This window comes from Musa acuminata, chromosome BXJ2-8 (assembly GCF_036884655.1).
Source record: "Musa acuminata AAA Group cultivar baxijiao chromosome BXJ2-8, Cavendish_Baxijiao_AAA, whole genome shotgun sequence".
NCBI classification, from domain to species: Eukaryota; Viridiplantae; Streptophyta; class Magnoliopsida; order Zingiberales; family Musaceae; genus Musa; species Musa acuminata.
The window spans coordinates 17,553,969-17,576,377 of record NC_088345.1 but is presented as its reverse complement, the minus strand read 5'-3'; the positions used below and the strand labels follow the sequence as shown (position 1 = coordinate 17,576,377).

At 41.6% G+C, this 22,409-nt stretch overlaps 1 protein-coding gene across 1 annotated transcript in view; it reads right to left on the bottom strand.

Annotated features, from left to right (window-relative positions):
* Positions 1 to 22,409, bottom strand: part of LOC103994838 (E3 ubiquitin-protein ligase IPI1) — a 32,372-nt gene that overhangs the window by 877 nt on the left and 9,086 nt on the right. Inside the window, exons 2-5 of the mRNA XM_009415278.3 lie at positions 18,698 to 18,864; positions 7,190 to 7,248; positions 548 to 573; positions 74 to 464 (exon numbers count right to left, since the gene is read on the bottom strand). Coding sequence (XP_009413553.2) covers positions 74 to 464; positions 548 to 573; positions 7,190 to 7,248; positions 18,698 to 18,864 — 643 coding nt within the window. The remainder of the gene's footprint in view (positions 1 to 73; positions 465 to 547; positions 574 to 7,189; positions 7,249 to 18,697; positions 18,865 to 22,409) is intronic.

Below are 22,409 nucleotides of genomic sequence, written 5' to 3'. Positions count from 1 at the left end.
CATCAAGACATTCACAATAAAGACCCTGCATCATTTTTTTTCTAATAAAATTAAAAAAAAAAGTGGCACTTACCCATGGATGAGATGATGGGGATGCACAAAGGAGCCTAATCTATGCTGGCTGCTGGTATCATTTCTGGCCATCCTTACACCATATTGAGATGCAGACTGATCCACATTTCCTGACAAAGGAAAGGAAGGAGAGTGCTGCTGCTGCCAATTGTGGCTTTGTGGTTCAGTTGAAGGAAAACTGTGGGAGTTCATCATATCAGAAGATGACTGTCCTCCTAAGCTACTCGGATGTTGATGAAATAGGCCGTTTTCAGGAATGGAATCAGCAGAACTCAATGGTGCAGCACGCATAGCATTAGGAAAGCCATGTAGGGCCAAGTATGGGCAGATATGTGAGCTACTTGAAGAATTCGAATGGTCTCGGAACATTGAATTACTCATGAACTCATGATCTTTAATGAAAAGGGGAAAGAGTTAGAAGGAATAACAATTACAAAAATCTGATTAAACAAGCTGATGAAGGTAAACCGCTTACACGAACTCGGCATTGATTCAGCCTCCCTGCAGGATGAACACATTTTTAATTGATACACTGAATTGTAACCAAAATCAGGTGAAAACATAAAAAAATAAAAAGGATGCAACATTCTTCTCTATATAACCAATCAGGCAACCAGGAGCTACACCTTTGTGAAACTACTTAAATTAGATATTTGTGGGCCCAAAAACATCTCAATAAGCTTGATGTAACGATGATCGAGAGACAACTCCTATGGGGTCAAAAAAGAAAATTAATCTTGTTTTACACTTTTAGTTATCTGTTCATGCAACTTAAGGGCTATCTGCTGTTTTGTGCTGGAATAATCTTTAAAAGGAAAAAGAAAAGAGCATGGATATTGGTATTATGTTGAAATTTCTTGATAAAATTAAACAACCAGTAGAATACATCACATGCGGTATAGCTCAAGAGTTCAGATCTGAACTGAAACAAGTATTTTCTAATCTTTGAATTCGAGAATTATTTTCCGATGCACATCTTTTAGATAAGTATTTGAGGATTTTTAAGCTTAATACCGTCAGACAGAGGCTGGTCATTATCAGCTCAAATGGCAGTAGACTGCAGACAATCAGATTGAGATGCAAATGTTAGATATTTAGTCTGAGAAAAAGCTACAACTAACACAATCAACAATCAAGGAGTTGCATCACTGGTTTGAGCATCCATATCAGAGAAGCTCTAAAAGTTTGGCATGATCATGAGGTCAACCAATATAAACTACTTGATCTAATCAGATCTGAGCCCAATGACAACAAGATCCTAGGTGTGATAGATCATCAATTTGTCCAGCAAAGAAGAGGGTGTGATGAGATTTTATACCCGTAAAATGATGTAATATGCATAACAAAGTGAATCAGATACCTCATAGTCTAATTTGAGTGGTTTAAATTTAGCTTGTGAATGTTCAACGTGATAGAAGCATGTTCTGGTAGATACTTCTCAATATACATTTTATAATAGTTTGAAATGTTCTCAAATTTTGTTTTTGATAAAAGATGGTTGGTAATCACCACCCTTGAATCATCAATTCACCCTATACAAAATGCACGTAACAAAAGAAATACAATTTTAAGAGCTAATATAGCAGTAAGTTTTTTAACAATATACATTCTACACATCAAGACCTTATTCGCTACCAATTTCAAATCCTAAATAAACCTACATTTCCAGCCATCTAACTTATTCAAATTTAAAGTTACCATTCCTGAATTATTTATGTTTAATCATGTGAGATAATATGTAAAAGAATGAAACAGATTTTTTGATTTCAAAATGAAGCATTCCTGTTTTACAGAATGAAACATTTTCTGTATCTAAAAATCTGAAAAAAAATTTCTTATTTATGTTTCATGGAGAAAAGAAATAGCATGGGACATGAAAAATGAAAGAAAAATCCTTTTGTGGGCCATGGGATCAAGAGGTTATTAAACTGAGAAGATGACTCGATGCTTATTAGCCATGGATCTTCAAATTTGTTCGCATAACTTTACATGAAAGAAACTCCTTCCCTTCAAAAGTCTCCACCAAACAGCAGTTAGAAACAGTAGATAAGCTCATACATGGTTGGACAAATCCTTAATGGAAAAATTAAGCTCATGCAATTGAGTAGGTACTTATGAAAGTTCCAATAGATTAGGAAAAATCCAAAGAGAAAAAAATGGAAAACCTTAACTTCTATGTGGGGACTTGTTCCAATCCTTAAAGGCATAACCAAGCCAAAAGTCATGTACCAGGCCATGTGCAGCAAAAGTATCTGAATTTGTAGAATAGGAGCACGGGCTAAGAAAATGCTGCACTACAATTAACTGGACTTTCAGGTTGCTGCTTCAAATATTTTCTGAACCAAACTGGATTATGGAAAGAATGGTGTAAAATAGTAGCAAAAATTAGGGTAATTGCTAAAGATGCAAATAATGTAAAATTGATGTTTAATTTTAATAAAAATTGCTGGTTCTGGAGGTGAAACATGAACTGAAAGAACATAAGAATTAAATCAGTAGCAGATTAATTATGGTAAGTGAAATACAAATGAAAATCTTAGCACATGTGTGCAGGTAAAGTAGTGTTTTATGAAGTTTAGGAAGATTAGTATACAACAAAAAGAAAATAATACAAGATGTAGAAAAAATATTGATAAGAACAATTATACAAACTAATCGATGTATATAAATAAAATATATCTCAACATAAGAAATTATTAGAAAGAAACAAAATAAATAAATTATTAGCTAATATGCCAATGTCGTGTCCCACATTCCTGAGAGGCTGAGATTGGTCATAGAAAGCATGTATCATTGCATGTTAATGTTCATTCTTCATAACCAAATATAATCTATAGCTCGGTGATTTAAAAAGCGCTAGGCGCCAAAAGGCGCCAAGGTCCAAAAACGCCCGAGGTGCTAGACGCTCACCCGAGTGAAGCGAGATATTAAAATATAAAAATATATAATATAATTAATAAATATAATTATTTAAATAAAAATATGATATTAAATTAAGAAAATACTGTTGCTAGTATACAATTAGTAGTATATTGTTAATATACTGTTAACAGTATAGAAAGTGAGAAGAGCATGAGTAAGAGGAAGATCAAGGCTGCCGACTGAGTGCAGCGGCAACGATAGCAGCGAGCAACGACAGCGGGAGCGACAGTAGTGAGCAATGATAGTAATAGCAATGAGCAGCGGGAGCGGCGAGCGACGACAGTGGCAGCGACAGTGGTAGCAGCAGCGAATGCGAGAGCGGCTAGTGACGATAGTGGCAGCAGTAATAGGAGTGGGAGTGGCGAGCGAAGACAGTGGCAGCGGCAGCGGTAGCAGTGAGCAGCGGCAGCGGGAGCGGCGACAGTGGTAGTGGCAGCGGTAGAAGCGAGCAGGGGAAGTGGCAATGGTAGCAGTGAGCAACGACAACGGGAGCAGGAGTGAGAGCAGTGAGCGACGATAGTGGCAGCGGTAGCAACGAGCAGCGAGAGCAGGAGCGGTGAGTAGGGTTAGGGTTGGGAAGTCGCGAGAGGAAGGCTGATATCAATGCTTTAGTTGGTTCGATTAAACCAACTAAAAGCACCGGAGACCGAACCAAACCTAAACGCTGGTTCGGTCACCTGATTTAACCCGGGCGCTCCCCGAAGCGCCCGACGCCTGGGCTCGAGCGAGCGCCCAAGCGACGCCTCTTTGAAGCGCGCTGCCTGGAAATGAAGCGACGCGCTCGGGCCTCGCCTCGCCTCGCCCGAGCGCCTAGACGAGGGCCCAAGCGCCTATTGAAATCACTGCTACTATAGCTTACCATGAAAACAATCATATTGTGTTATATTTAGACTTACTAAAAGGTATTGAAGCCTCTTTTCTGATCACTTTAAATATTTAAAATCCTCATCAATATTATATTTTTGCAAGTTCAACCAATTTTCCCTTCTTTGAAGAACAACATTGCATCTTGTTATTGTTTAGCTGGATTAGTAACGAAGTTCTAGTAATATAAATTCCATATTTCTTTCAAGTTTCATATCCTTCCCTTTTCCAATCTATTAAAAATTTAAATCATATTCACCATTTAAATTCCACCATCTAGTTCTAGGATATCTAATTGTCTTTCCTTTTCTCTTCTATTTTTTATAGATGTCTCCAACATCATTAAATTAAGGTGGCTAAAAATTAAATCAGGACTCACGTTTAATCCTTCACACCGGCTAAAAATTATTTTTTTTATTCCAATACAACGAAGTCCTACATGCAATATAAACAAAATTTATGTGTATGAAATCTTACACCGATAACTCGAGTAAAGTTTAAACTCAGATCAGGCCATATGGAATTTAGAATCAACTTAGGAATTGTCAATAGAGACATCATATATTAGGGGTAATTATATATTACCCCCTATAGTTACCTAGGATTAGCATTCCGATCCTTACACTTTAAAAAGTAGCATTGAGATCCATACATTTACAAAAGTGAAACATTTAACCCCAATTATCCTCACGTCATCAAATTCGACGGGAACAAAAAGGATAAAAAAGTTAATTTCATAGACGGTAGACCATCGGCTTGCAAGGCCGACGATGTCGGTGGCGAGCGAGGCCGGTACCTGAATCCCCTTTGGAACACCACCCTCGCGCACCGGCCTCGCGTCGTCTTCTTCCCATACCACGTCCCGCATCGCAACAAGCAAAGGCCCCAACTTGGTGTGCCTCTTGCTAATTCCGTCGCTAGCCCCATTGGTAAAATCCACACCGCAGTGCAGAGCGCGGCCACCTCCTCCACCTCCACCTCTCCTTCCGCCAATGTTGGGGTCTGTTAGGATCCCTTAAAATTTTGAGTTTCTGAGTCCTAAACTGATGTAATGTTCTCTTGAGTTTTCTAGTTCCAGTAGGAGTTGGCTAGGCCTTCTAATCAGCTAGGGGTCTTATTTGAGATTTATTATTTTGATTAGGAGTCCAAGTCTTAATGGACTCAAGAGTAGAACTCTATAAAAAGATATGTATCTACTTCTTTTCTTCATCAAGAAAATAACATTTCAGCCTTTGGCAAACCCTAGGAGGCTGATCCCCTCGAAGTGATCTTATCCCGTTCTTTCTCTTCTTCTATGATAAAACCCTAGGGGTCTTATCAGGGTCCAGGTTGACAGCAACAAGCATGAGGCGGGTGCCGGAGGTGGTGGAATTCTACCACTCCCTTTTATGGTAGGACTCCAGGAGGGAGACTTGTGGCGGAGTGCAACAGGCATCTACCACCGCCGCATTCGTCTCCAACGCGCGCGACATGATCGACGAGATCAAGAACCGCTCCGTGCACCTCCTCGCCGTAAGTCTTGTTCCCCTTTCCCCTCGCACGCTGCCAGCCTCGCGTGCCACCGGCGTCGCCTGCCTTGTGTGCCACTAACCTGCGACGGAGTGCAGGAGGTGCCTCCCGCTGTCGCATTCGTCTCCAACACGCGCGACATAATCGGCGATATCAAGAACTGCTCTATGCACCTCCTCGCCTTAAGCGTTGTTCCACTTTCCCCTCGCACATCGTCGGCCTCGCGTGCCACTGGCGGCGCCGGCCTTGTGCGCCACTAACATCGCCGATGGTCTACCATCCACAAGGGAGGAAAACATAAGTTTCTATAATATTACTTTTTTATCCTTTTTATTCACGACAAAATTGACGACGTTAGAAGAATTAGGATTAAATGTTTCACTTTCATAAGTGTAGGGATCCCAATGCTACTTTTTAAAGTATGGGGACCGAGATACTAATCCTAAGTAACTACAGGGGGTAATCTGTAATTACCCTCATATATTAATTAGAATTGTGACATGGAAAGCAATAAAAGGTTATTGATCATCTTCATAGGCAACCAGATTGTCACAACTCAAGCCCAAAAAACCATATATGCTAAGTCCACATCCAATGTAGGGCTAATCAGGTCAAAGTATTAACACAAATATAACCATCATGTTAGCTCATAAAGTACAAAGGCAACATCTGGAAGTGTATATATTAGGCCCCTATATAGCTGAAAGATTGCAAGTTCAACCACAAAAGCAAGCTTCTTTGGTGTATGCATCAGATCAAACAATACTTTGGGTGAGCCAACCTTCACACTCAGTCACTCACACAATCTTCAACTTGACCATTGTTCAATGATTTCACAGTAGCAACTCAGGATTATAGGACCTTCATCATGGTCAACATGAGATACAAGTATGACCAGTCATGTGATAGAAGTAAAGGACAAAGATATGCAACTTGATGATTAACCAATTGAAAATTTCATCATCAAACTATTCCATGTCAGATCAGACTAGGGATCTACTATATCTACTCTGACCTCGAAACACCATGGGCGGTGAATTGGGAGTTCCTGACTGATTTATTCAAAATATGGTTGAAAGAGACAAATATGTAATGGAACATATAGCAGAAAGAATGTATCTCTAGCTACCATGGGAATATAAACTGTTTGATTTCAACTTTAAGAAAAACCACGGAAACAAAAGGGTGTGCTCCTAAAGTCATCATATCAATTGATTTATAATCCAAATTAAAGAATATAATGATTGTCCTGTGTTCTGACTCACAGATATATAATCCATGGGGAGAATTAGGAGTCTGTTTAACAATACAGGACAAGATTTTAATATTTACATAAATTGGTAAAGTATTTGAATAAGGTACCCAACAGGCAGGATTGCACCACCATGGCAATATGTAAAGATTTACTACCTATTGGCCACAGACCAGTTGGCATCAATCAACATGACTGACAAAAGACTCAATAAACAATAGCCAATGATCAACAAGGCACACCAAATTGCAAATATTAGCTACTATCTCCACCTAAGACTAATACATGTTTCCAAAGAATCAATGATTATTATGAGTGCATCATAGCACATCAATGAGCAAAATAAATTACAGACGTCAGCAGCACTTAGGACATCATGAAATGTACTATGATCAAGGCTATATGCCACAGTTGCAGTATAACATACAAAGATAAGTACTGAAACTCAATTAAAAATGCAAATTGAAGCAAACGTGCCATATAAGAACACAATCAAATAGCCGTTAACCTTCCTCTAAAATGTATGAGATACAAAATGGTATTATAGTTGAATATGAAAGACAAGCTTACTCAAATAGTGATGCCAGTTGAGTAAATCCACGGAAAGGCAACAACTGAAATCCAAATGGCTGCAAGAAAACATGAGTCAACATTTACCAACAGAAAAATGCAAGAAAACACAAGTAATAGACAGAACTTCCATATCCTTTTCAACAATCTCAAAGGGTTCTCTCCATGCTGATCTACTGGAATGGTTAAAAACCAAAACATGCGAACTTCGGCAGTAATTGTGAGCCCTAAGAGAATGAAAATCGTCCAACACTTATATGGGGCCAGTCATTAAGGACAAGTCAACAGTTGAAGGATCCATGCTGCCCACATTAAAACAATTCTCTATAGCAAGTTATAAATTCCTCGCCAAGTACAACGCCCTGTCCAACATAGCTAGGTGCAAAATAAATTCAGGAGCTAATAAACTAGTACAGACAACTTTGGAGTTTGGAATCTTCGATAGAGATTCAGGGTTTATCAATAACCAAGTCGATCATTACAATATCAAATGCTCAAACCACACACTACTATTCATTATGAAAAAGAAAACAAGAATCAATATCACAGTCTTGATAAACTTAATTGATGCTCATTCCACCTCATTTCTTGAGTGGAGGAACTCCATAAATGGATAAATTGATTTGCAGCTCTACACGAGAACAGACTAATATATGCAAATGTTCATAGTTAGTAATTATGAGTTATGACTGGAAAAGACAGTTGATGAATTGGTTATTCTTCAGTCTCCAGTTGGTAGTTTTGTGCAGTGAAGAGTCCATTAGACTTCGGCAGTGTTTGCTGTACTGCCTGATACGGTACTGTATGGGTGGTACGAACCAGTCTGACAAGAGATCAACACGCGAACCACCTTGTACCAGGCAGTTTATAGTTGGGTATCCCATATCGGGCGATATGGGGTCAGTACCAAGCAGCACGGTCGAAACTCGACCAATACTGACATGTACCAGTCGGTAACGGTCAGATTTTGACTGTTACTGATGGATGGTTGAGATTTGATCCATTCCAACAGTTAATTTTGAACGTTGGAACCATTTAAAAGGGTTTTTAAACCCTTTCCTCCCTCCTTTTTCAGCTCGTTTTACTCTCTTTCCCTCTTCAACTCTCTCAAACTCATTCTCACTCACATCTCTCTCATTCTCACATTGTACCCTCTTCAACTCGAGCAAAGCTGCGATCTAAGGATTGGATCAAATTTGAGAGGTTTAACACTTAAGTTAGAGAAGGATCACTCTAATCAATAGATATGTATTCCCTTTCTAGATTTTTGTTGATTTACGAGATGATTACCCTATTCTATATGGTTAATGTCTATTAGGTTGTTTGACATGTTTATAATGGCAGAATAGGATTTATTAGGGAGTAATTAAGGTTTTTAATACTATGATTAGTGGGCTTAATGCTGATTTAATCAAAATTAGACACATTGTGTGAAATGAAATCTATGTATTTAATAAGTATTAGGGTGATTTGCATGTTTACGATGCTAGAAGAGGTTTAATTAGGGATTAATTAAAGTTTTTAATGTTGCAATTAGTGGATTTAATGATGATTTCATCGAAATTTGGCCCATATTAGGTCAATTCAATGTATTTAATCCGTATTCGGGCGCTTGGCATGTTTATAGTGATAAACAAGGGCTAATTAGGGTGTAATTAAATTTATTAATGCTATGATTAGTGGATTTAATGATGATTTCATCATAATTTGACTAATATTGAGTCATTCTTTTCTAAGGCTGATCAGTCTTATGATACGGAGTAGCAGGTCAATGGCGAAAGTAGAAGTTCCAACATACTCCAACTTCCACACTAATACATACCACAATCATACTTGCCTTAGGAACCGCCTCAGACACGTATGGTTCATGATGATCAGGCTACAACAGCTACGAAATTGATGAACTAATAGCATATGGTGTATCAATATACCATGTCGTGAGAGTAATTTTAGGATTTAGTCTGACAAACATACCATATTGATATACAAATACATAGGATCGAGGATCCCAAACCATTGCCTGTGGAGTCCAGTCATTCATTTTGGTGGTAGAACTAGGTATATCCATTAATCAATCCATTTATCACTTGATTCATTTGAATTTTAAAGTTTAACTCGTAATGTAACAATTCAAGTCAAATTTTTGTAGATAATTCAATATTAACAGAAGGTTGGTTCAGAACATGTCACAAAACTGCTCCTCAAAGCCCAAAAAAGTCATTATCCCTTCTTAATTTAGATAATTTAATGAAATTATACTAAACTTACATTTAGTTCCAAATAAAAAACCCTAATCTAAGTTTTTTTCCTATTTTTCAGGTACTTTTTGAGGTTTTTTGGGCCCTTTTTTTGTGTCGTCAGCATGCCCCACCACACTAACACTCACCATACCAACACTCAGCATGCCGGTATAAGGCAACATGTGTCATGCTGCCGGCCGACACACCCAGTAGGAATGGTAAGTCGAACCCAAGACATAGGTTCTAGTTTAATTATAATAATTCTGATTCAACTGTGAGTCAGAGTTCTAAATTAGGTCTAATTCTGATTTAACTTTGTGACCGTGAGTAAATTCAAGTTTGGAGCATCCATATATAGCTTTTTATTAGTTTAAAGTATTTGGGAAAAAATCACAACCTAATTAACTTGGCTACCATACAGATCCTAAAAGTTTTAGACCTCCTATCAATAATGTGATCCACAAGCCAAATCAACAGGGTGGTTGGGTCAATCCTACTTCTGACTAAGTCACATATAGTGTCCTAAAGTGAGTTGAATTATAGGCTAGTCATACCTAGTCGACATGGTACTACATTTTAAGAAACAATATTTGAGTGAGATCTATGAGAGTAATATGATACTGTTGCCCTATTGATGCTATCTTATATGCATTTCCCTTATAGTCCACCTCTTTTATCGGGGTAACTGTGGCTTGTTTCTGTCAGTCATGGACAGCAAAACTAATTTTGACCAAACTTTTCCTTGCAGGAGAATTTAATGACTCAAGTTGTTTCAATAGAAACTAAGAAATTACATTGACTTCTTACCCGAAGAAAAAAAAATCATTGAAATCCAGTAATCTCTAAATTTAAAGTGCTCTTGTCATATGTTATCATTTTTTAGGCCTCTTCCCAACCATTACTCTCCTATGTTCACTCATTTTTTCTCGTCCTGGTCTTCCATTTGCTAAATTAAAGGACTTAGCTAAGGTTTTTTAAGCTTCCAAAGTTGATTCATAAACTGAATTATTTAATTGTTTATAATTCATGATTCTGAGCATGTATCCATCCAAATCTCATGCAAAAAAGCTGAATATTAAGTGATTTGGTTAAATTTTATGTATATATAAGTTCATTTCGCATTGGCTCATTACATTAAAATTGGGTATATAATGAACCCAATAATTCTTTTGCCATCAACATTTCTATGATCTTGTTTTGGTATCATTACACTGGAAACAGGTATATAATTGACCTAATAATGTTTTCATCAATATTTCTGTGATTCTGTATTGGTCTTAGTACACTGAAATTTGGTATACAATTAACACAATAATTTCTTTCTGCCACCCTAATGATAAAGCTGAACTCTGGCAGTCTGTATCTTATATTGTTGGATATAGGGAGCAAGGTTACAAATATGGATCAGAGTCATCAGACTCCCCAAGTCCACCATCATTTCCCAGTATGACGAAGCAGTGGCAAGGGACATACAGGTATCTTGCACTTTCCTTTTTTAACTACTTCCAATGATATCAGAGAGTGTAGGTACATAGCTCGGTATCCCGAGTATGGTCCAATAGTTTGTCCAAACTACTACTTTACTAGTATTTAAAACAAGCAATGTTTAAAAAGGTATTACATATATCTAGCTTGTTTAGATGTATTTCTGTTGGTACATTTTTCACTAATAAGTATCTTGTGCTAGTACATTTCTGGAGACTACTATATTTCCAGCTTTACTCAGCAGTTATTAATTATCGAAATACCTATTCCATTATACAATGATATTAAACAAGAAAAATACAGTCTACACATTATGCTTTCAGTCAATTTTCTTTCTGTTGAATTTCACTTCTTATATTTCCAAAGCACCAAAAGTGCAAGAACTGAAATAGCCAAAACTAAGTCCAAGAATTAAAAACCTTGAACTAGTTGTCTAGAAGCAAAATATATTTCAATTTCCATTGTCACCAATCCATTAGTCTTAAATGATTTGGATCGAATCCCACTTTGTGGGTGTCAATGTCAAGGACCCACACTTGTTCATGGACTTTAAAATTTTATGAGCTTGTTATATATATATATATATACAGATCAGTTTTAAAGGAGAGAACAAAGAATAGAATATGATACTCTACACCAAGGTTCGCAATACCGTACCGTACCGGTATTTCGACCTGGGCTCGGTACCGGTACGGTACGGTATACCGAGCTGTCACGAACGGTCGTCGCGCACCCGCAACAACTTCGTTCAACGATCCGTTCGTCGCTCACACCCACTTGTACAGCTGCTTGACAGCAGGTTTTCTTTTGGTTTTGGGTCATTTTGCTTGTAAATATGTAAGTTCGAACAAGCTGCAGCGCTGCAATGCGACCGCTCACCGAACCGAGCAAAACAGCCCCAAAACAGCCCAAATCAGCCCCGTTTTCGCGTGCCACGGGCTCGCGCGGCGAACTGTCTCGTCAAAGCAAAATGTCAGCCATTTCAGACCCCTGGAACCCCCCAGGTGGCACCGGGCTGGATGGGGCTTCGGTTATATACCGGGCGTTGAACACTCTTTCGCAAGTTCGCACGTGACCTTTACGAGAACTTGGTGTTGCGCCTGGGACCAGGTGAGCGGCTGTTTGTGGGCTTGCAGCTGTTCGTTCATCCTTGAAAGCCTTGTTTTCCTCCCTCTCCCTCTTTTCTCTTGTGCACACAAGGTGTTCGACGATTTGCTTGTAAAGCTTCCCTTTTCGCGAGACTTCGAGACTTGTCCGTTGCTCGTTCTTTCGATCTAACTTTCTTTCTCTTTTACAGGTCCTTCGGGACCTGCGAGAGGTTACAAAGTGGCTGATCCTTGCGGAGCAAGATCGCAAGGGCGAAGCGCGACTTAGGCAACGCAAGCTAAGTTCGCGTCTTTGCCGCACGGGTGACCCGCGATTTTGGCAACGCACGCTAGCTTCGAGTCTTTGGCCGCAAGGGTGCCTCACGCCTTAGGCAATTCCAGCTAAGGTCGTGACATTGTGGTATCAGAGCGGGCAAGCTCTTCGATCGAACAGCGAACGAACTTCGCAACTTCGCCATGGCAAAGCATCGTGGCGAATCAAGCAAGACGGGGCAAGCCGGAACCTTGCCCCAAGCAGCCGCAGGTGGGCTGCATGTGCACACTCGCCCTCATGCTGTTGGAGCCGCTCACGAGGATCGCGGCAGCGAACAGGATGAGCGAGAAGTTGGCAACTCTCCGCGAGCGGAGGAAGCGCAATCGGGTGCGCTAACGGGGAAAAAGAGTCACAAGGAGAGACTCACGACGGCGGAAACCCGCCTGGATGTTCTGGAAGCGAGCATGGAGGAACTCTACCATGGCCAACAAAGGCTTGTTGGGGTAGAGAGCTCGCAAGAGGAAGCGGAGTCCAGGATCGACAAGGTCGAGGCCCTAGTCGATCGACTGTCTGATGACACCAAGGACTCCGTGCTACACTTACAGGATGTTGTGGCGGAACTCACGGCAAAGGTGGCTATGCTCACAAGAACGCTAAATGCGGGAGGAGGCAACACCCGCGTTGCACCGCCACAAAACTTGAGGGCACCGGAGCCCCATGGATACGGAGGGGCTAGAGATGCCAAAGAGCTCGAGAACTTTTTGTTCGACATGGAGCAATACTTCCGAGCTACGAGGCCCGATTCTGAAGATACCAAAGTTTCTATAGCAACAATGTATCTGAACGGAGATGCGAAACTTTGGTGGCGAACTCGTTGGGAGGAGATCCAACAAGGTCGGTGTCGAGTCGACACATGGGAAGACTTGAAGCGGGAGTTGAGAACTCAGTTCCTACCGGAGAACACAGAGTTCGTCGCAAGAAGGAAGTTGAGACAACTCCGCCAAAGTACCACCATCCGAGACTACGTGAAGCAATTTTCTGCACTAATGCTGGACATACAGGACATGTCCGAGAAGGACAAGTTGTTCAGCTTCCTTGATGGTTTGAAACCATGGGCCCAACAAGAGCTGAATCGAAGGAATGTTACCGATGTGGTCGGGGCAATTGCAGCTGCAGAAAGGCTCACCGACTTTGTTTCCTCTGAAGACCCGGCGAGAAGGAAACAATCTTCAAGCAATCGCCCTCCAAAACATTCTCGAGGGAAGGAGCTCGGGGGCGAACAAAAGAAGAAGAGCTCCCACAAAGGGTCGAACCCAAAAGGCAAGGCCTCAAAACCTGGAGGATGCTTCTTGTGCGGAGGACCGCACATGGTAAGGGAGTGCCCACAGAAGCAGGCACTCAATGCTTTGACGGCTTCCATCCACCCTCCCCGATCGGACAAGGGCAAAGCTGTTGCTCTTAGCTCGAGCAGTTCAGAATCCAGCAGCGATGACGAAGAGTCGCAAGGACCCCGAATGGGAGCAATGCGTTTGTTGAACGCTATGCGGGGTCAAGTGGGGGAGAACAACAAGACAAAGCAACAGAAAGCAGGAAGTGGTGAGTTGATGTACGTAGACATCAAGCTGAATGGCCAAATGACCCGTGCAATGGTGGACACGGGCGCTACCCACAACTTCATAGCCGATCGTGAAGCACAACGACTTGGGTTGATCTTGGAGAAGAGCCCAAGCCGAATGAAAGCGGTGAACTCGGAGGCCAGGCGAATCTCCGGGTTGGCGAAGGGTGTTCCTATAAAAATCGGGACTTGGAGCGGAAACACCAACATGATGGCCGTGCCACTGGACGACTTCCAAGTGATTCTTGGAATGGAATTTATGCACGCGACGAAGTTGGTGCCGATGCCGTTCTTGAACTCCCTATGTATGATGGGAGGCGATGACCCCTGCGTGGTTCCCGTCTCTCGGAGAGGAACCAAGGAGCCCCAACATATTTCGGCGTTACAATTGAAGAAAGGGGTGCGAAAGGGCGAACTGACATTCGTGGCTGCTATGAAGCTAGAGCCACTCAACGAAGAAGCCATTCAAGAACCTGCTGTGGTGGCGAACGTCCTGAAGGAGTTCAAAGACGTTATGCCACCCGAGTTGCCGAAGACTCTTCCACCACGCAGAGGCGTGGATCACAGTATCGAGCTGGAGCCAGGAGTGAAGCCTCCAGCGAGACCACCCTACCGCATGCCCCCACCAGAGTTGGCAGAACTCAGAAAGCAGTTAGGTGAACTGCTAAGCGGTGGTCTCATCCGCAGCTCAAAAGCACCTTTCGGAGCTCCAGTTCTCTTCCAAAAGAAACAAGATGGGAGTCTCCGATTATGCGTCGACTACAGAGCCTCAACAAAGTAACAGTGAAGAACAAGTATCCCATCCCGCTCATTGCGGACTTGTTCGATCAATTGGGCAAGGCGAAGTATTTCTCGAAACTCGACCTTCGGTCGGGATATTGGCAGGTGCGCATTGCTGAAGGCGACGAAGCAAAGACAACTTGCGTGACCAGATATGGAGCGTTTGAGTTCTTGGTGATGCCTTTCGGCTTAACCAACGCTCCGGCCACATTCTGTACTCTCATGAACCAGCTATTCAAGGAGTATTTGGATAAGTTTGTGGTTGTCTACTTGGACGATATCGTCGTCTACAGCCAAACGCTCGAGGAGCATGTCAAGCACCTTCGGACAATTTTCAAGGTTCTCAGGGAGAACACGTTGTTCGTAAAAAGGGAGAAATGCTACTTTGCTCAAACTGAGATCCTATTCTTGGGGCATCGAATCGGTGATGGCTCCATTCGGATGGACAAGTCGAAGGTGCAAGCAGTTGCGGAATGGCGAACTCCAAAGAAGGTGCCAGAGTTGAGATCCTTCCTTGGTTTCGTCAACTACTATCGACGCTTCATTGCCGAGTATTCGAAGCGGGCAACCCCACTGACGGAGTTGCTGAAGAAGGAGCAGCCTTGGAAGTGGTCGGACAAATGTGAGATAGCATTCCAAGACCTGAAAGCTGCTGTCCTAGAAGAACCAGTGCTCAAATTGCCAAACTATGGAGAGCCCTTTGAAGTCCACACAGATGCTTCGGACTTCGCTATTGGAGGAGTACTCATGCAGGAAGGTCATCCGGTGGCCTACGAGAGCCGCAAACTCAACGAGACCGAGAGGCGGTATCCAGTGCATGAGAAGGAGATGACAGCAGTGATTCACTGTCTACGAGTTTGGCGACACTACCTTCTCGGGTCGCGATTTGTGCTGAGGACAGACAACATCGCCCTGAGTTATTTCCAAACTCAGAAGAAGCTCTCCCCAAAGCAAGCACGGTGGCAGGACTTCCTGGCTGAATTTGATATGGCAATGGAATACAAGCCCGGGAAGGCGAATGTCGTGGCCGATGCGCTGAGTCGGAAAGTGGAATGCGTGAATGCTGCCCAACTGGAGGGCAGAGGCCAAGCAAGTCAGTTACACTCCAACTTCCTTTCCCGAATCAGAGATGGACTGTATAGTGATCCCCAGGCAGTTATCCTGATGCAGCTCATCAAAGAAGGCAAGGCACGACGATTTTGGGTCCAGGAGGGACTTGTTTACACAAAAGGGAATAGGGTTTATGTTCCCCGAGTGGACAATTTGAGGCGTGAACTCTTAAAAGAGTGTCACGATTCCCTTTGGGCTGGACACCCCGGCATTCACAGAACGTTGGCTCTCGTGGAGAGGGCCTTCTACTGGCCAAAGATGGGGATTGATGTGGAGGAGTATGTTCGAACATGCCTTACTTGCCAACAAGACAAGGCGGAGCAGCGGAAGCCGGTGGGACTTTTGGAGCCGTTGCCCGTACCAGAAAGGCCATGGGAGAGCATTTCCTTAGACTTCATATCAAGTTTGCCACCTGTAGGGGGACTTGGATCGATACTCGTGGTGGTCGATCGGTTTTCAAAGTATGCAACTTTCATTGCTGCCCCCCTACATTGTTCAGCTGAAGAGGCGACTAGACTGATAATGAAGGGTGTAGTGAAGTATTGGGGAGTCCCACACAATATTATTAGTGATCGGGATGCTCGGTTCCTGGGACGATTCTGGACCGAGCTATTCAAATTGTTGGGGTCAAAGTTATACTTCTCTACAAGCCTCCACCCCCAGACGGATGGTCAAACTGAAAGAATAAATTCGCTCTTGGAGCAGTATCTCCGGCACTACGTGAGTGCCAATCAACGAGATTGGGTGAAGCTGTTGGACATCGCCCAATTCTCCTACAACTTGCAGCGGAGCTCTGCATCCAACAAGAGCCCCTTCGAAATTATCACAGGACAACAACCGTCGACTCCGCACACCATGGCAATTGGGTATACTGGAAGTAGTCCTTCAGCCTATCATTTCGCAAAGGAGTGGCATCGAAATGCAGATATTGCGCGGGCTTACTTGGAGAAGGCGGCAAAGAAGATGAAGAAGTGGGCTGACTTGGGAAGGCGACCGCAAGAGTTCAAAGTTGGCGATTTGGTGTTGGTAAAGCTCCAACCGGCATCCCTCCAATTCTTCAGGAACAGAGTTCACAAAGGATTGGTGCGTAAGTATGAAGGGCCCTTCCCAATTATCAGCAGGGTAGGCAATGTTTCTTACAGGCTACAGCTGCCGGCGTGGTTCAAAATTCACAACGTTCTTCACGCCAGCAACCTGAAGGCCTACCATTCGGATCCGCAAGATGCTTCTCGAAGTGTTCCAACTCGGCTACCTCCCATCACAGCCTCCTACGAGAAGCGAGTGGAAACCATTCTGGCGGATCGCAAGATAAAGCTACCCAACGGAACGGAGCAGACAGAGTACTTGGTGAAGTGGCGAAAGCTTCCCCGAACTGAAGCCAGTTGGGAGCCTGAAGACGCCCTGCGACATGAAGAAGAAGTCATCAACAACTACCAACAAGCGTCGACGAGGGCGTCGACAGTTTAAGTGGGGGAGAATGTCACGAACGGTCATCGCGCACCCGCAACAACTTCGTTCAACGATCTGTTCGTCGCTCACACCCACTTGTACAGCTGCTTGACAGCAGGTTTTCTTTTGGTTTTGGGTCATTTTGCTTGTAAATATGTAAGTTCGAACAAGCTGCAGCGCTGCAATGCGACCGCTCACCGAACCGAGCAAAACAGCCCCAAAACAGCCCAAATCAGCCCCGTTTTCGCGTGCCACGGGCTCGCGCGACGAACTGTCTCGTCAAAGCAAAATGTCAGCCATTTCAGACCCCTGGAACCCCCCAGGTGGCACCGGGCTGGATGGGGCTTCGGTTATATACCGGGCGTTGAACACTCTTTCGCAAGTTCGCACGTGACCTTTACGGGAACTTGGTGTTGCGCCTGGGACCAGGTGAGCGGCTGTTTGTGGGCTTGCAGCTGTTCGTTCATCCTTGAAAGCCTTGTTTTCCTCCCTCTCCCTCTTTTCTCTTGTGCACACAAGGTGTTCGACGATTTGCTTGTAAAGCTTCCCTTTTCGCGAGACTTCGGGACTTGTCCGTTGCTCGTTCTTTCGATCTAACTTTCTTTCTCTTTTACAGGTCCTTCGGGACCTGCGAGAGGTTACAAAGTGGCTGATCCTTGCGGAGCAAGATCGCAAGGGCGAAGCGCGACTTAGGCAACGCAAGCTAAGTTCGCGTCTTTGCCGCACGGGTGACCCGCGATTTTGGCAACGCACGCTAGCTTCGAGTCTTTGGGCGCAAGGGTGCCTCACGCCTTAGGCAATTCCAGCTAAGGTCGTGACAGAGCGGTACACCCAGGTGTGTCGAGTACTGTAGCACTGCTACAGTACTACAGTGCTCTCAGACCGGTAACAGGTGGTCCGCGTACCGACAACCTAACAGACCGGTATATACCGCCCGTACTGGGCGGTACTGTTCGGTACGACAGACCCTGCTCTACACTTTAACAGAATAAGGGTATTGTAAAATCTTTTATATCCCTGATGATAAACAATACCATTTAAGAACACATGATATTTAAGAAAAAAGTTAAAACATAAAAGGTTGCAACAGCTAAAAATGATTTCTACAAAGGAAAATATTATTTTGCCTGGATACAAAGGAGCAATCTTAATAAAAAAGGACCATTTAAGTAGCTTATCTATCAGCTTTTCCACCACAGAAAAACATGGATATGCAAACCAAATGAAAAGGTATACATAAAAAAATTTCTGGGATGCTACATTGATATGCAGCTTAAACATGTCATTACCATCAGGTCATGTATGTAAGAGCTGCAGAGTTATTCTTCAATTTAAGGATTCATACAAATATCCAAATTTTCAACATCAATTCATGACAATAGAGTTGATCTTCCTCCATGTCATGAAATAGTCCAAGAAAGAGTTACGATCAACCTTCCCAAGAAGATTACTAGTCCAAATAAAACATACCAGTTCGGAGTAACCAAGATCGTATATGTCCTCAGTCACCCATCCATCAATATCAAAATCAGCAGACGAACGGTTGCCATTTGCATAAAGCCACCGGCCTTTCTCAACTTTGCGACAATTTGGACATTGCATTGCTCCTTTTGCATTAAATGCAGATCCAATACAATCTGAATAAGAAATAAATATTCAATAACATTTAAATAATGAACTGACAGTCTGAAAAATAATACGAGTTAGTTCCAATGACATCATCATAAGAAGTAAAAAGTGGTAAAGATTAAATGGTTTAAAATGACAGTCGGACCGGTACATACTACCCAGTATTTATTGGTCCAATCAAGAACCAGTAACAGTTGTATATTTGGGTACTATCCGGTATTCAGTTTTTTATTTTTTTTAGTGATAATGAGTGGTATACATGGTATACCAGCATGATACAGGTTCAATAGCCTATCGAAACCAGTACTAAACTGGTATTTAAATCCTTGAGCTTAACTATTGTTTTCTTTTCTTTTTTAAATTTCTAACAAGTTATGTTACAACTCATATCAACCAAACCCAACTTAGATTAAACTAGATCTCACAAGAACCACTCAATAATTTTCTTGAAATCTAGAGATTTAATTATGATGACATTGGATCAACAAAGTTTATCAATGAGCTGGCACAAGTAGCTGACAGACAAAGAAGCAAAGTTCCATGATCTATCATGCCATTCTTGTACTAATCTCAGAACAAGTTCTGATACACTACTTATCACATTAAATGATTAGTATCCAAACTTATGAGTAAAATTATCAAACATTAACATCACATTTCTCAACTCAACTCTTTTAGTCTTTCTGTTCTTTTACTTTATTCAGAAGACAGATTATATTCTCTCTTTAAAATAAAAAGTTTCAAGAGTACTAGAATTACATTGAGAAGAGGTTACAACTAGTCCAATTCTCCATTAGTAATAGATAGCAAAAAAAAACTAAAAATGGTCTTACGTGACATCAGTCTTCTTGTGAATGGAGAGGGTAGGAGTGTGCAACATGTTACAAATTTATTCACTCTCAAAAAAGCTAATTTCAGTTGATGTACAGAAGAACATCGTATGTCATAGCGACGGATTTACTAAAGATCCAAAATTTTCTTGCTCATCTCTCATATTCATAAACCTTGTCAATAATGATGACCAGAGCATAGAAATCCAACAAAATAGAATTCATATGAATGTAGTCTCATGACTATGAGCAAATAAGCCTGACTCATCCTTGACAACTAAGTGATGTTACACTACCATCAAGCTCACACTCATTCATAAACCTGGTCGATATAACTAAAAAACATGACATTAGTCCCATGCTTTTGTGTGTGACTCCAATTTCCAAACATTTGTGTGTGAGTCATGGGTCACAATGCTTCCTAGATGCAATTACATGAATGAACATAATTTTGGATAATATGTTCTAACCAAACTGATACAAGCTTTTATCATAAACGAAAGAGACACAAGCCACCCAATATGTAAAAGAGAGTGGCACAGGTGTATTTTATCTCTGGCCCTCTTTATATACATATGTTATCACCCTACCTTTGTCCCCCTCTCTCTTAGTCACCCTCCCTTCCAGTCTCTTCCTCCATCTACAGGTGACACCATCCTCACTTTACCTCTCTGTCTCTGTCCTTGCGCTCTCTCTCTCTCTCTCTCTCTCTCTCTCTCTCACACACACACACACCTAGACCATTCAACTGTTTCCAATGTTGAGCAAGGCATAACAAGGTAGGGCCGATGTACTCTGTCCCATGTGGCAATGGTCAAGTATAGGTACCTTGTACTGTCAATATATGGGGATGGGGATGAGTTAATTTCTACATGATTGGGACATGATAATGGCTGTCGGAATGGAACTTTGATCCATCATTCCACCCATTGTAAACCCTAAATTAGGAATGCATGATACAAACCAAACAAAACTAAATGTTGTACTATTACAACTCCAATCTTATAATTTATCATAGTCACATAGATAGGAGTCCTCCCTTCTTGTTCTAAGATACTCTTGCCAATTGAGTGGTTGACCTCTGAGGAAAATAAAGAAGCACTGAAATCATCTAAGGAGCAGTGAAATCATCTATAAACTATCCTAGAGAAAGAACAAGCAAAATAATTATTTTCCAGATAAAAGCAATTTTCAGAAAATTGAAGCATGCAAATGCCAATGTCAAATCCTGAAAAAAATAAACAAGATGTGAAATGGATATAAAATTAAAAGGACAAATATATAAAAGTTTGTAATCACAAAACTTGACATTTATTTGGATTGTCAGCATATGAAATAATAGATCATTGTACACAACCAGTAACTAATAAATATTCATAATTTATTCACAAGTTTGTTATGACAAAACTTGACATTTATTTGGATTGCCAGCATATTTAGATAGTTATAGATCATTGTACATAACCAGTAACTAATAAATATCCATAATTTATTCACCATGAAAGGCACTCCTGATAGTAATGCTCTAACAATTAAATGGGAACAAGAACGTATTTAGAAAGAAGTAACATGAGATCATTATTCTAATTTTGTTAAACATAATTTGATTTTATCACAAACATCATTCAAAAAACATATAGACCCATCTTATCTACTATCATATGATAAACAATTAAGAAAAACAATGGTTTTCAAAAGCAACGATCGTCATTTTCCCCAGACAGGCATGAAACGGGCGGAACGTATCGGTCCAAGCACTGACCAATACACGGACTGTTATGACTCTAGCTAGGAGAGTCCTAATTGAGAGGGACATTCTGTTAGGACTCTGTTAGGACTCTAACTAGGAGAGTCCTAATTGAGAGGAACATTCTGTTATGAGGTTTTTTCTTAGAGAAAAATTAGGAGTTGTAAGGGAATAGGAGTCTTGAGTAGGAGTCATATTAGGTGTTGGTTAGAAGTAAGAGTCTTAAGTAGGAGTCCTATTAGGAGTTAGGGTTTAGAAGCCCTATAAATAGCCATGTATTCCTTCTCTTTTGATAAGCAATAGATGAATATTTTCTGCATCCTTTGAGCAGCAACTTGGAGGGAGGAACCCCTATAGAGTTCCAAGGAGGCCGATCCCCTAAAGAGATCAACCCCAAGTTTAGAATCTGCAAGGGTTCTATCACCTGGTATCAGAGCAGCGTTCTTGGCATCTCGCTGCCCTTCCACTGCCATCCATCAACCCTCTACAACCACCCAAAGCAATTCCCACAATTGCTTAAAAGATCATCGTCAAATTCCACCGTCATCTCCACCACCGCAGATCATCCTTTGATCTCTCTGTGAATTGCAACAGGTTCTGGTTTCCTACCTTACTGCTGCTGCAATTTAGTTATCCCTATTCGAAAATTCATAAAAAAAAAAAAAAAATCGTTCCTATATTGCTGCAAATTTCATCGTAAGTTGCTGAAATTTTTCGACGAGAATTCTGCTATCGCAACTTACACCAATTTTCTTGTTGTTACTGCTGAAATTTTCTTGATTAAATTGGACATTCTTGTTGTCATATAAACTGAGATATTGCTGTCAATTCCCTTCTCAAATCTCTCAAATTTTTTGTGGAGATTTTGTCGAGAAACCGCTGTTTCTTCGACGATAATTCTGCTCTTACAAGACGACACAATTCTGCAGCAAACTTTCACTGATTTCTATCAAACATATACATGCCTTTAACCCGT